Raw genomic sequence first — 14,409 nt, 5'->3', positions numbered from 1 at the left:
GGGGCGCTGCCACACCATTCGAGAGGATGCAGCGGTGGTATCATTGGATGCCGCCATGGCGTTTGATACCCTGGAGTGGCCAAATATGATGGCGGTCCTTCGGAAATTGGCCTTTGGTCCTGAATTTATAGGGTGGGTGCGTCTCCTCTACTCTGAGCCCCTGGCCCAGGTCACCGTTAACAATAACATTTCGGGGTTTTTTTGTTTGGAAAGAGGGACGCGACAGGGGTGCCCTCTCTCGCCCCTGCTTTTTGCCTTGTCTCTGGAGCCACTAGCTGCCTGGATCAGAAAAGACCTTTCTGTAAAAGGGCTCCGATGGGCGGACGGTTGGGAGGACAGGATATCGCTCTACGCAGATGACATCCTTCTGTACCTCGCGATCCCTCGCAAGTCACTTATGGTGGCCATGGACATTTTCACTAGTTTCGGTTGAAACTCTTGATACAGTATAAACTGGTGCAGGTCCGTAATGTATGTCCTCCACGGCGACCCTCCGATGGTCCCTGGTACTTGCCCGATTAAGATCGCCACCGATGGGTTCAAATACCTTGGGATTTTTGTCTCCAAGGACGCAGCCCCCTTCCACATCGGGCACACCATCACTTTGCCCACCTTCTTTCTACCTCCACATCCTTCAAAAGAGGAAGAGAGGCTCCACCGTTTGGACCCAAAACAAGTGCTTTCGTTTTATCTGAACTCAACAGTTCTGGGTGGGTGCCAAAAAAGGTTGGGCCCGGCACAAACGGACCATCTCTCAGTGGGTCGTTCTCTGCATCAAGGCCTGTTACTCGTTGGTTAAGAAGGAGCCTCCTGTGGGGCTGCATGCCCATTCCACCAGGGCAACTGCAGCAACTACTGCCTTGAGACGCGGCGTTCCCTTGCAGGACATTAGTCAGGCAGCTACGTGGGCTTCGCTGCACACGTTTACCAAGCATTACTGCCTTGACAGTCCAGTCCGGAGAGACAGCTACTTTGGCCGTTCTGTTCTCCATGACTTTCTGGTGTAATCTTGTTCGCAGACCCACCACCGGGGTTGGTATTGCTGGGGTATCTATTCTAAGGTAAGGAATCTATCACTAACGTTTCTCTTTCAGATGCACAAGTTACTACTTGTGTAACGCTTTGTCTGTAAGAGACAATAGTTGGTGATAGATTCCTTACCGCCCCACCCATCCTCCCCGTTCTGCGAACTGATTACTAGGGGCAAGGACATCCCTTTCAGGGCCCTAGTATCATGGCACCAGTGATGATTTTCTGCATGGCTCTGCGTTCCTGGCACGGAAAGTCGTGTACAAAACTGACGTCAGGGTACATGGGTGGCACCTAAGTAGTCTCTGTGACGTCATCTCGGTGCATACAACGCCAGCGACGGACGTGGAGCCGCACGACGCCACCTACTGACGCGCAGGGGAGCAGCAAAACTTTTCAGATCCAGTCTGACGCCTGGGGATATTCTAAGGTAAGGAATGATATATTGTTACACAAGTAGTAACTTGTGCTTTAAATTTATGCGGTTGGACAAGTATTTTGCCACTGGAAAAGCAGCTGAGTGGCGAAATTTAGAATTGAATGAAGATTCTAACAATTTGTTAATATCTGATTTCAGTTTATTACGGGATTTGGACAGTCATGCAAGTGGGGGCATGAGCAAAACAGCAGATGAGTCTCTAATTAGGGAACAAGGTTTGCATGTATATGGAAGGCCGGAGACGCCTTTCAGACCGAGGTCAGTCTTTTTAACCTGTTGTCCCAAAAGATTCTATAGATTTCTTCTCTGATTTGGTGGTTCAAGACATAAAGAAGTTATATGTCATGCAAAATTGCAATGTATCAACAAACCCAACAGGGAGAGGATATAAAAATCTGGTGGCAAAGCTACATTCACGACCTGACATAGTAGTGAGGCAGGCAGACAAAGGCGGGAATATAGTCCTTTAGCCACTTACTCAGGAAGAAGCAATGAGTCAACTAAATGACAGATAATGTTATTTTTAAAAAAATTGCCAAAGGTATACTTCAAGACATTACCATCAAATTCCACCTCAATTTGGCTCACTGGAAATAATTAGGGCTCATTTCACAAGCAGAATTTAGGTTCCTCAGAGTGCATTCACCTATCACACCAATCGTGTATCTCGTACCTAAAATTCATAAAAATGTAGATGTGCCACCTGGCCATCCAATCATATCGGCCATAGGCAGTTTATTTTAAAACACCTCTAAATATCTAGACCATTTTTTAAAGGACCAAGTTAAGAAGCTATCATTGTGTACCAAAGATACAGGGGGTGTTTTGAAAATAATGTATGATTGACTGGGAGAAGGACTATGTAATTATGACTTTGGATGTCTCCTCCCTATACACCAGTATTTTACATACAGACAGAATTAGTGCAATGCAGTACTTTTTGAGTTCCCGGCCACTTACCCTATTCAGACAGACTGGAATGCTGTTGTGTATGTTGGATTGGTGTTTACGTAACAACATATTTCATTTTGGTACAGATCTTTATCAGCAAATTAGGAGGACAGCCATGGGCACCTGCTGTGCCCCCAGCTATGCTAAATTGCACATGGGCTGGTGGGAGGAGCAGGTGCTGGCAACCCAATATGCCCAAGGGATGACAGAAAATGTGCTCCTTTGGTCTCGCTATATTGACGACCCATTTGTCATATGGCGTGGGAGTAAGCTGTCAGCAGAGAATTTTGTGAAGAGAATCAACAGAAATTAATTGAATTTACAGGTAACGTCACATATCAGCGAGAAGGAGGTACAGTTCCTGGCTCTAACGATCTATGTAGTAGATGGAAATGTGCATACTGAAACATTTTGAAGAGCACTGCAGGTAATAAGATACTGCATGCTCATAATTTACATCCTACCAAACTAAAGAATAGTATCCCTTATGCAGAGAGTTTACGCATGAGGAGAAACTGTAGCTGTCCAGAACAGCTTTCCAAAGCACAGAGTGAACTGAATGAAAGATTTGAATTGCGAGGCTATAATAATGTTATTCTAGAGAAAGCCAAAGACATATGTATATGCCCTAAGATGTAGCCGTCTTAAACTATACATAGGCAGTACCATTTTACGTGCACACCAGCGTATTTTACAACATGTCAGAGCCATTAAAAATAAAGACCAGACTTACCCAGTCGCAAGGCATCTCAAACAGGTAAATGACAACAATTCTAAGGATTTGGAATACTTTGTGTTAGACCGGGTGTCAAAAAGAATAAGGGGAGGTAATAGAGAGAAACATCTAAGGCAATTGGAATCACAATATATTTTACGATTTAATTCCAAGATCCCCAGTGGTCTTAACACCAAGGACGATTGGCATGTCCACCTATGAATTGCAACTACGAAGGACCTACTATGTTACTATTTAAAATCGGAAACATTTACTGTTCCTAATCTTAATGTTTTGCTTCTGAGTTTTACTATCTAAGTCCACTCCTGCATATATTGTTTTACCCACGTTTTAATAAGCTTCGTCTGTTTGTACTGCACTTTAACACTAAGTGGATCTGTTTATAATCAGTAAGAATTTCAGATACATGTAATCAAAGAGTGTTAACGGGCACTTGCCCAGCATGATGGCTGTGATCACATTAGTAGCAATGTCGAGACATAGACCCTTATGTGTTTTGCCATTGTTGTTAGTGAATTGAACGATCAAGTGTATTATTTGTATGACAAAGACATTTTAGGTGAATGAGTGCACTGGTGCAGTACATTAACAAAGCTCCAGTACATGATTAATTTGTGTAAGCAGTTGTCTGCATTGCGAAGGCATTTATAGCATTTTTTGTCTTTGATGAAATTCCATACTGGTATCGAGTATTTTGTTTTTATACTTATTTATTTAAGATGAATTAACAGATTGACACGGGTCACTTTCTCTTGAAAGAATATGCATGTCACTTTAATTTGGAAATCTGTCACTTTAAGGTTGTTGAAACTTTATCTGGGTATATAAAAAAGGGGAATATAAATGGCGGCAACATTAGGTTTGACAAAGACCGCTGTTGCGGTTGAACCGCGTTAGCTGGTTGTTGTAGCGACAATAAGCCTCTCTTTGTTTGAGCCCGAGCGTGCTGGAGTCTGTTCTTATGTTTGAGCAGGCACGTTGTGTGTAGATATAACATCCAGGGTCCCTGCGCAAGGGCGGGAATATTAAGTGAGTATGACTTTGATGAGGATTCCCCTGAAAGAGAACTACGATTACAGGTACGTAACTTATCCTTCCTCAACTTTCAAAGTTGCTTGCATCTTTGAACATTCTGATTCTCTTGATCTTACCTTAAACATATTTTAATTACTTTCTGTTCCCGCACTTAATCATTCTTCATCTTTAATTCAGTCTCTCTCTTAAATGCATCTTTGTGCCATCGGATCCATTCTTTCCAGGTTCTGCCCTTGTGCACTGTTTCTTATCCAGATCCCACAGATTCACATTTCCTAATTGTGCCTAATATTTTATCATATTTTCTTTCAGATCAGGTGCACAATCACTTTGCAAAGTATGAAGTGGAATACTTACAGTTTGCATTTCGCTGGATGAACAACCTCCTCATGAGAGAGCTGCCTCTTCGCTGCACCATTCGCCTCTGGGACACATACCAAGTATGAAAATCCTCACCCACAGTCCAGTTCGACTATTGCAAAAGCAGCATCTGTTTTATGTTATGTATTTCTCTGGCACCAGCGCAATTGCTAAATAGCTGTAATCTTCATTCTTATCTCTGTTAGAAGGGAACGGGGTGTGCTCCACCACATTCCTTCAAAGTTCTTATGAAGATTTTAAAATTGTCCAAACTAGCTGATGATCCAAGTGTCCATCGTTCTGAGATTTGGGCATTGTCGTTTTTCCATCCAAAGCCAGCAATTTAACCCATGACCTTGTTAACCATCTCCCATTATACCAATGTACACGTGCATTTCTTCACACCAGCTCAGCTTCAGCCATGACACAGATTGGCAACTGAGTAGTGACCTTGGCAACATGAAGAGATTCCAAGCATGCATTTCAGTCCACGCTATGGCCACTCCCTTTTCTGGAAGTAAAAAAAAAAGGACAATCTTTATTTCTTCGTCCCACACAAGTTTCTGTACTCGACCTACTCGCTGGCTGTTGACCTTTAAAATGGTTGTGGTCAATTTTGTGCGTAACTGAATTGAGCGAAGTCAGCGTGCCTGCACTTACAAAGGAGAGTAAAATGGAGGGTCTCCTCTGCTAACATTTTTTTTATTTAAAAAAGCCATATCCTACAGCCTGATTTTCCAAGGATGTTTCCTAAAAATCCATCGATTTTAGTAGAAATTATGGAGAGGCTTCATGAAATGAGTTCACTCTCCAAACACGTATAGAAAACGCTACTTATATATGGGTACAATTTTTCTGGTGGATACTTTAGATTCCACACCTAATGAATCTGCTCCGGATGTCATTCGGGGTCTGGAAAATTTGCAGTTTCCCTCATATGCTGAAAGGTGGCACCATGGCTGCTCTGACACTTCCTGGTAGGATGTTGCTAAACCATCTATGGCACCTCTTGGTGCATTGAACTTTTCAATTCACAAGCTAAGACACACAGACAAACCTGACAAAAACAAATCAATGCAATGCACTAAACTAACTTTAACCTAATTTGCCTCTTGGTAATTAAGTACTATGGGGCGAGTCAGTGAGAAAAATAATGACTGAAACGAAATACCTTTTTTTTCTGATAGATTTTTCCACCTGCAAACTCTTCACCTCAAGAATCCATACCAGCAGTATTCCCATAGAGGAGGGTCCGAGGAAAGAAATTACTTAAGGTTTTGTTACCACAGTCAGTAGGCTGAGTATTCAACTCCAGACACTGGCACACAGGAGGTGCATCCTCGAGATATAACTAGTAGCAGTATAGATAAGAGTGTTCCCACTAGCAACATAAAGCCAGGTAAAATCTGATTGAAGGGACTTATGTCCTCACGTCTTGCCACTAAATAACAGCCCAACACCACCTAATCAATGGGTTGAGTAAAGAATAAATGAGTGACCTCAACAATGAAGAAAGAAAAAAAATCACCCAAAGAGAAGTAGTCACTACCAAAACCCCAGGCACCCAAACTAGAATGGGAAGGACAAATGAATTACTCTTAAGAGCGCATTGGAGTTATAAAGTAAAGTAGCAACTGTCATCACACTGTCCAAGGACAAATGCAAACAGAAACACCGTTGAACCGAAGTCAAGAGGCAGCACACCAGCAGAAATTAAAATCGGGGCCACAAAAGAAACCTCCACTGTAAAAAAATACATTTAAAAAAAAGAGGCAAAGTGGCTGAACTAAACCATGCAACAGAAACTGCTGGTACAAGAAAGATCAAGTGCAGACATGTCTAGAACTCTGTGTAACCCACAGAATCACCAGGTTCAGGACTCTGATAACCACACCTTTCATGGCACACTTAAGAGGGCAATTAGTGGCCCAAATAACAAAGAAAATTGGACTCCCTAGAGTCGAAGCGACAGTAAACCTCGGAGAGAAAACGGCCAAAGCTACAGATGTCAAGCGAGCACAAACATATCCTCAGTAAATAAAATAGGACACAACTGTGTCTGATTAGAAACTATCCCCTCACACACCATGACGCCCAGGCAGAAAATGTAGTCTAAAGTTGATTCCTGTCCCAAAGCAAAGGACAACATCATACAGAAAAGGAATGTAGCCAATATGAGAATCTTGCTCCATCAGACACCACCTCCAGACTCAGAACTGGAACGGAACAGATCGAATTCTTAAGACCTCTACATCTCCACAAGAGGAGGCAAATACCAGACAGTGAAGCAGAATAATTAGTGGTCTCTGGCTTCCAGGTCTGAAGGCATCAACTTGGAGGTTGGAGGGCAGAGTGACCTTAATCCAAGACTGCATCAGCTGCACTCTGAGGTTCGATAGCAAGGCTCTACAATGCCATACCTAATGTCGCCACAATTGGCAGCAGTGATCCTCAACTCCAGCAGGCCACCCCCATGCAAAGGAGAACCAAGAAGGCCACAGAATGGCCCTAGTGACCAGATTTGTCAAGGTGGTGGGGAAAGAAGCTAGAGCAGGCATGTAGAATGCGAAAGACCAAACCAGCACTGTCACTGTGCACCCTCTCGCCACAGCAGGACAAAAAATGCAGTAGAAGGAACAAACATAAGTCAGAATTAGAAGTGATAAATCAGTCATAGACCTCAGCAAAGAACTTCAAGTCAGGGACTCAAGCCCCAGAGTGAAAATTTCATCAGGCATTTCATAAGAACTTGCCCTAGACGGGTGACCATCAGAAAATAGTCTGAACCACAGCTCTGTGTATTATTCGAAGTAGGCTCGATCCGCTGCCCGAACTTGCACCAGTACTAGAACATGGTTCCAAAGCGTAATGAACACAGTTGGCACATGGAGCAGACTAGTACAAAGGAGAACTGTTTGAGGGACTTCTCAAAATTTGACTCTCCCCTACATAATTAGGGAATGCATGAAGGTTTTGCACTCATTGAACATAAGTGCATCTCCCACATGGCCTAGCTTTCAAACCACCATCATCCTGTTTAGAAAACCTCCATAATTCGCTCTCAGGAAAACTATCTACCTTCACAGGGAAGGAGCATGCCCTCGGTCCGTGCCTCTCAAGACCTGATCAGCTCCACCTCTGCAAAGACTGCAGCATCTAAATATAAATTGGGTCTAGCTCATATGCTCTTAATGGGTTCAATAAGCACCTCATTAAGCGGAGGAAGGACCAGACTGGAGGGTTTCTATCGGCAAATTAATTTTGGTCATGGGGAAAGGAAAATCTAAGACCCCCACAGCTTTGCACAGGCTCCGGAAAAGAGGAAATGTCCTCCAAAGGCGACCTGGCACCCTTTCATAAACAAGCTCACTCTCACATCTATAGAATTAATAAAGGCACAATAAAAATTCCTCCTGGATGTCAACCACAGCATCATACATCTTTTTCGATAGCATATTGACTCAGCAGAGGCTCAAACAAGAGCAAGCTGAGTGCATTGGGCTCTGAGGCCAAGACTGTGAGGAGGCACAATGCCAGGAGCTGCTAAAATTGTTCTGTTGGTTGGATCATCTGACACCATGAAAACCTGGTGTGGGTCCTGTGTTCACACCAGTATTGGTACTGACAGTAAGATATTTGACCAGGCCTTCGGCGGCAGGGTGGGACACATCGTTTGGTCTGGAGTCAACCGACGTGGGGGTAGACATAGACACCGCCTAAAGTGGGGTTATGTACCGGGCTTGGAACCTCCTTAGGGTATGGTGGTTCACCTGTGACAGTTGGAGTGGTGGGGGTATCCAAAGCAGAGTTCACAAAGCCTGGGTGAACGCCACCATAGTGGGGCCAGACAAAGGTGCTGGTAAAGCCTGGAGTGGGTTAAGCAGCACTGGGCACCTGGCCAACATGGCAAGAGCCAACGCAGAGGATCACGTCTGGATCTATTTTTGTTGGAGACTTGCCTCAGTGTCAAGAACAACATTGAATAAGAGGGACACCTCTCAACCGTATCTGCATAAAAGGCCCAAGGGAGAGTGACTCCAAAAGAGGATGAATCCTTAAGAATACCTCAGTAACTGGATCCAGAACAAGACAAGGACTGACGGTTCCCTTTCTGTCCTACACGGTACATCGGAGCCTACACTGTCCATCCACTGGAGTCTACAGAGGACAAGTCCTGAACCACAAAGGGCCAGGGATAGCTTCTCAGTAGGGTTAAGGTCCAGGAACTGCGAAACTCCCAAATGGGTTGGAACAGTCCCAAGTAAAACCTATAAAAGGTGATGGGTGAATGCTTGCAAAAAGTCTAACCTTTTTCAGTCGCTTGTGGTAGCATTCAGTTCATCTTTTTTTGGCCACCAGGCTACCTCAGATGAGATCTAGCCATATTCATATGAGTCTTCGTCCTGCTCCAGTAGGACCTCACCTGTCTGAACTGCCAAACCAGGTGCTCTCTGAACCGGAAGAGAAGCAACCCAAGACAGAAGCAAATTCTACAGCGTCACAAAATCTTTAGAAATAAGATAACTTCACAGAAGATCGCATTCATTTCTTGTCAAAGGGTGCAGGAAAAAAATTGAATTAATGTCAAAATGCAGAGTGGTCCTTATATTGCTCTATGGCATTAAAACTGGGAAGGGTCAGAGTTGAGTTGGAGCCATGGCACCTCCAGTCAGCACCACAAAGAGACTGCAAACTTCTCTCAATCCAGAAGAGATTCTTAAAGTTATGAATTCGCAGGTAGAAGTATTCATCAGAAACATTGTTTTGAGGTAGTCTTGTTAAAATGGTGGGTAAACTATCAACGTTTTTGGTATATTTTGGTCAGTTTGTTTCCAAAATGGGTAAACTTGGGCCCCAATCACAAGCTATTACTCTGATGGATACTTCTAACCAAAGCTTCCCCCTAATGATTCTTCTCATGTACCATATTAAATCAAGAGTTTTTTCGCAATATGTCCTGCACATGATGGCAGGTGCCAAATATAGGTGTCACCCCTGAGCACGGATGTCATTTCCTTCTTTTCTTGTGCCCGTTGATTCAGAGCCCTGCACCTAAAAATTTAGGGTTTACATTTTTTTTTTTACAGACGTTTGTACCTCACTTTTTACCAGCATGCAGTGATGTTGTTTCTTGAAAACAATAGGTTTTAAGCTGTTGCGCATCTACAACATATGCTCCCTGATGCATTCAAAGGCTATTAAAAAAAGGGCAGGGCAATCTGTTGCCAGGCACACTAAACACAGTTGTTAACCATCTTCAGGCAGGTGAGGGCAAATCGAACTTGAGGGAAAAATGGAATAAAAAACACAAGTGTACAGGGGTGAGTCCGTAATGTGGCTGAGCAGTGGGGTGGCAACACGTGCACACACATAAACTCACTTATGCACACTCGTTCACACACTTTAATTCCAAAGTACACACATACACCCACCATTCATAAGTGCAATCAGAAGCAAACACCCATTCACAGCCGCACGTTCAAATACACATACATTCATACATGCACACAAGCCCCAAAATGTTTAAATAAAATTTTTAAAAATGCTTACCGGGCCACAGTGGTGATGGCAGGTTCAGTGGGAAGAGAAGTAGAAGGCACCAGAAGGAGCTGGATGCTTCAGGCCAGGAAAACCAGAAGATCTTGCCACCTCCTCTCACTGACTGACCTTCTCATGGGTCAGCCATTGAGAGGACTCACTCATCACAGAGAGGGATGGGGTAAGTGAGATTTGCTGACCCCCTCTCAGCTGTGATGGGGCATCAATAATTAACAGTCTGCCCTGGGCCCTTCAGGACTTAAAATTGATGCACCCACGTCCAAGTCTGTTGGTGATGTGCCCCTACATCTTGAGTTTGTGGGCCTCACTGGGCTGTGCTGGGCTGAGGAGGTCACACCCTCAAGGCTATAAAATCTTCAGCCCGGCAAAGTGTGGCTCAGGCTGCGAGGCACCTACGTATTTAGTGCATTACAGTGCCTGGCCCAAAACTTGATGAGTGTTTGGATTTGCTTTCCATAGCCAGACAGTCAATTTTCATGCCTTGTAAAAGGGTGAGGGCTGCGGGGGCCCTCCGTGCTTATGGTCAGGCCACGCCTCGAAGTGTAGGAAGCTCTTCCACAGGCATATGCTCCCTTTCCAGAAGTCTGAACCAGATGACACCTTTGAACTCTGACTGAAATCAATACCGATGCACCCAGAGTTCCCCGGGCTATCATCTGCTTTGCAACAAATTGCTGCCTTCAAGGAAGCCATGCTGAAGCAATTTAATGTGAGTCAGTTCCCTATAGCTTGGCTTCGGGCCCCATGGATCCATCAGACCTCTAATTGGGCTTCAGCTGGCGCACCCACTCTAGCACCAACTGACCCCAGATGCAGTCGGCCTGCACTATGCAGTGGCTCTTCTTTAGTGCTGAATGCTCTTCTTGTGGCAAATTAACTTCAATGTATTTTGCATACATTGCCACCTCCGAAAGAAGGGCTACCCTTGGTTGCATGACACCTCCAACAAAGCCCAACCTTGGGTTATGCAAGACCCTCCAGTCCCCTTGCCCCTGCGGCAATATTTCAGCTCTTTTCAGCTTGAACATGATCAACAGGGCGTTGATCATGTTCTCTGTAATGAAGACAATGTTGAGAAGGAAGATCACTTGCTCTCTTATTTTATTGATTCTGGCTCACATCTTTTTCTTTAAAAAACAGAGGATTGGATACTGCACCAGAGAGTGAACTGAATTCACCCTTAGGGCTCCCTTCAGAATAGGTTGCTTATCATGCTGGTCTGAAAAGCTGCAGATGCATTTGATTTGCGTCTTCCTAAAGTGGATGCTAAAAGCTAATCTCCCAACTAAAACTTTGCACCAGGGCCTTTGACTTTAAAATCATTGCTGTCCATTACGAACCCCTGACTGAGTCCGCAATGGTGGCCTGGTCTAAGCATGACTTTGGAAGTACTGCTTGAAAACACAGATGAACTGCAAGAAGCGATTAAGCATACCTGACACCACATCCTACTCCAGAAAGCCTCATCAGTCAGACTTCTGTGAGCAAAGTTTTTTTTTTTTTTGTGAAAATATATTTTTATTGCGAAAATATAGAGTATGCACATCTTACAATGACACCCAGAGCATATTCGTGAGAGGAATAACAACATGCCGTCTCTAATACAATACACAGCCAAATACGGCCCACATCCCGGAGGCTGGGCGGCCTAGGAACAAAGCATGTAATGAGGATAAAGGAGGCGCATTTGTGCGCTAAGGATACCAAACCATCAATACATTCGCTGATTTTTACGCTCTAAATTCTGATTGCATATAACATTACAACAATAATCAAAAACCCCCCCAAAAAACCACAAAGGCATCAGTAGTACAAATTCTAAGGAGGTAAGTCACTAGCGTGGGGGCAAGCTACGGCATGGATCTTGTGAAGCAGCTGGACCTATGGGGATCCCTGCCTTGTACAAGCAGACATTTTAAGGAAACTCGGCGTGGGTATAATGGGCTCCTACACCTGATCGAGACCTCCTAACTCTGAACCCTCCCCAGCACAGTCGGTCTCCGGATCAGTGGGAGTAAACAGTTCAGCGCTGGTGGCATCTGATTCATCCTCCGTTAGCCCCTCCATGCACAGCACCCTCCAGGCAAGCAGATCCTCTTGCAATTTCTCATCTCTGCGAGTACGCTGCATGTGCGTCTCCTCAGCTAGAGCCCATTCTTTCGCATCTCTCAACCAAAGGGAAAGGTCGGGTGCCCTCTGGCCCATCCACGTGATGGCCACTCGTCTCCTCGCTAGGACCAATAGAAGTTGCAAGAACTTATAGGACAGCTTTTTCTTCCTGGGCCTGGGTATCCGCGCCAGGAGACAATTGAGTGGGTCTAAAGGAAGCTTGATATACGTGGCCTGGGCAATGTGGGGCACCACTTTCCTCCAAAAGTCCTGAACTGGAGGACAGACCCATGCTAAGTGCAGAAAGCCCGCTCTCTGCGCTCCACATCGTGGGCAAGTGTGACGTCTATCGGCTGAGATACGATGCAAGCAAACGGGGGTCATGTAGGTTCGGTGGAGAAAGTTAAAGTGTATAAGTTTAAAACGCGCGTTGCAGGAGACCTTGTGAGTTAAGAGCCCTATTCGCTTCCGCTGGTCCGGTTCCAGCAACACCCCTAAGTCCGCCTCCCAGGCCGCCCAAGCCGGCGCCGTCGGGGGGGTTGAATCTCGGCGCATGGCCGAGTAGAGAAGGGAGATCAATCGTCTGCCTCGTCCACAGGACAAGATGACGTCGAGAGTATGCTCTGTGAGCAAAGTTAATCCAAACGCGTTTCCTACTACTCTACCGGACAGAGAATTAAAACATATACATTCCATGATGATGATGGTATTTTTCATCAGACACCATAGCTCTTCGCTCCTTGAATGCGGTTTGTCTCCTTGGTCAATACACTCACACCCTTTGGGATATGGTGATTAATACGCATATTTTGCTTTACGGCTAACAATTTTTTTTTTCTCACCCAATTTCATATTTGAGTTGCCCAAGTCTTCTGGCTTAAACCAATGCGCCACTTGCTGACTTCTTGTTATGGCCACCCTCATAAGAAGTGCCCTAGGTCCTCACGCAACTCTATGTCGTGTGGCCTCTGCACGATAATTAGTCCTCGCTCCTTGGTATACCTCCATAAAATAATTGCTGTTTAGAGATTTTCATTTTTTATTTGTGTTTTTGTATCATTAGAGATGTAGTTTAACTTTGGTAGATATTGGTAATCCACGCAGAATTTATTTGGATGACCAATTAAAAATGGCTGGTGATGATGTAATTTTTCAGAACCATGAAACCTATATACTTCATTTTGGTGTCAAAACATAGAGCGAAAATAACTTCTCAGAGCACCCCTACTGCCATTTTCCAAAATGGTGTCTCCATAATGATGTGTTTTAGCCATCATATTGGTAATTTATTTTAATATTGTTTTTGTTTCAGGTTTTCTGTTGATTCAAATTTGTAAACATGAGAGAAGCAGGTGGTAGCAGAGGATCTTTACCTCCTGACAGAGTGTTGCTAATTACAAAATCTGAAGACTCCTTAAAGAAAGAAAAATGTGTCAAATGCCAAATTAATCCGAATGAAAAGCTAACATTAACTGTGGCTGAACAGAAGAGAGTTTGAGATGCTGCAGAAATAAGGCATGATGAAGTTCACAAAAAATTGAAACTGATGGGTGAAGAGGATCAAATATGTTATCATTTTAACAAGTGCTACACGTCATATACAATGGAAAAATGCCTGGAAGAAAATTGTCACAAAATAGCAGAAACAAGTGAATCACAACACAAATCCGAGTCTTCTGAGAAACCGACGACAACCAATCCCAATGCCCATCCACTTAGAAGATCGATGACTACTCCTCGTCCACCTCCAACAACGATCAGAAAACAGAGTATCTTCAATGTGTTATCCGTGGTTTGGCCAGAACAAGGACTGCATGCATGCATACATTTCAAAATATGAATGTACAATGAGCTGTCAGCAGCAAAATAACCTCCAGCCTTCAGTCAAGTTTGCACTCTTTGAAAAAGCAAATTAACTTTTAAAGCCACTCTTGAGTGCTTGCTATGGGTTTACACTCCGTGAGATCAGAGAAATAATGGTTAACGTTGATGAAACTGTATTGATCCATAATAATGAATTTAAGATTTTTCTGGTGAGAATATATAATGATAGAATTCGTTTTTGTCAGTCTAACATAGAATGAGCCACTTATGGTGTTCTCAGCTGATTTGACTTTTGAAGTTCTTGTTACCAAAATAAGATCACAGGATGCAGTAAAATCAGCTGGAATCATTTTAAGAAACTTCCTGA

The 14,409-nt window shown here is 44.0% G+C and overlaps 1 protein-coding gene across 1 annotated transcript in view; it reads left to right on the top strand.

Annotated features, from left to right (window-relative positions):
• Positions 1-14,409, top strand: part of TBC1D22B (TBC1 domain family member 22B) — a 338,740-nt gene that overhangs the window by 312,629 nt on the left and 11,702 nt on the right. The window contains exon 11 of the mRNA XM_078644349.1: positions 4,503-4,630. Within this exon, the coding sequence (XP_078500475.1) occupies positions 4,503-4,630 (128 nt within the window). The remainder of the gene's footprint in view (positions 1-4,502; positions 4,631-14,409) is intronic.

This window comes from Lissotriton helveticus, chromosome 5_1 (genome assembly GCF_964261635.1).
Source record: "Lissotriton helveticus chromosome 5_1, aLisHel1.1, whole genome shotgun sequence".
NCBI lineage: Eukaryota > Metazoa > Chordata > Amphibia > Caudata > Salamandridae > Lissotriton > Lissotriton helveticus.
The sequence above is the reverse complement of the archived record's forward strand: the minus strand, read 5'-3'. Positions and strand labels throughout refer to the sequence as shown.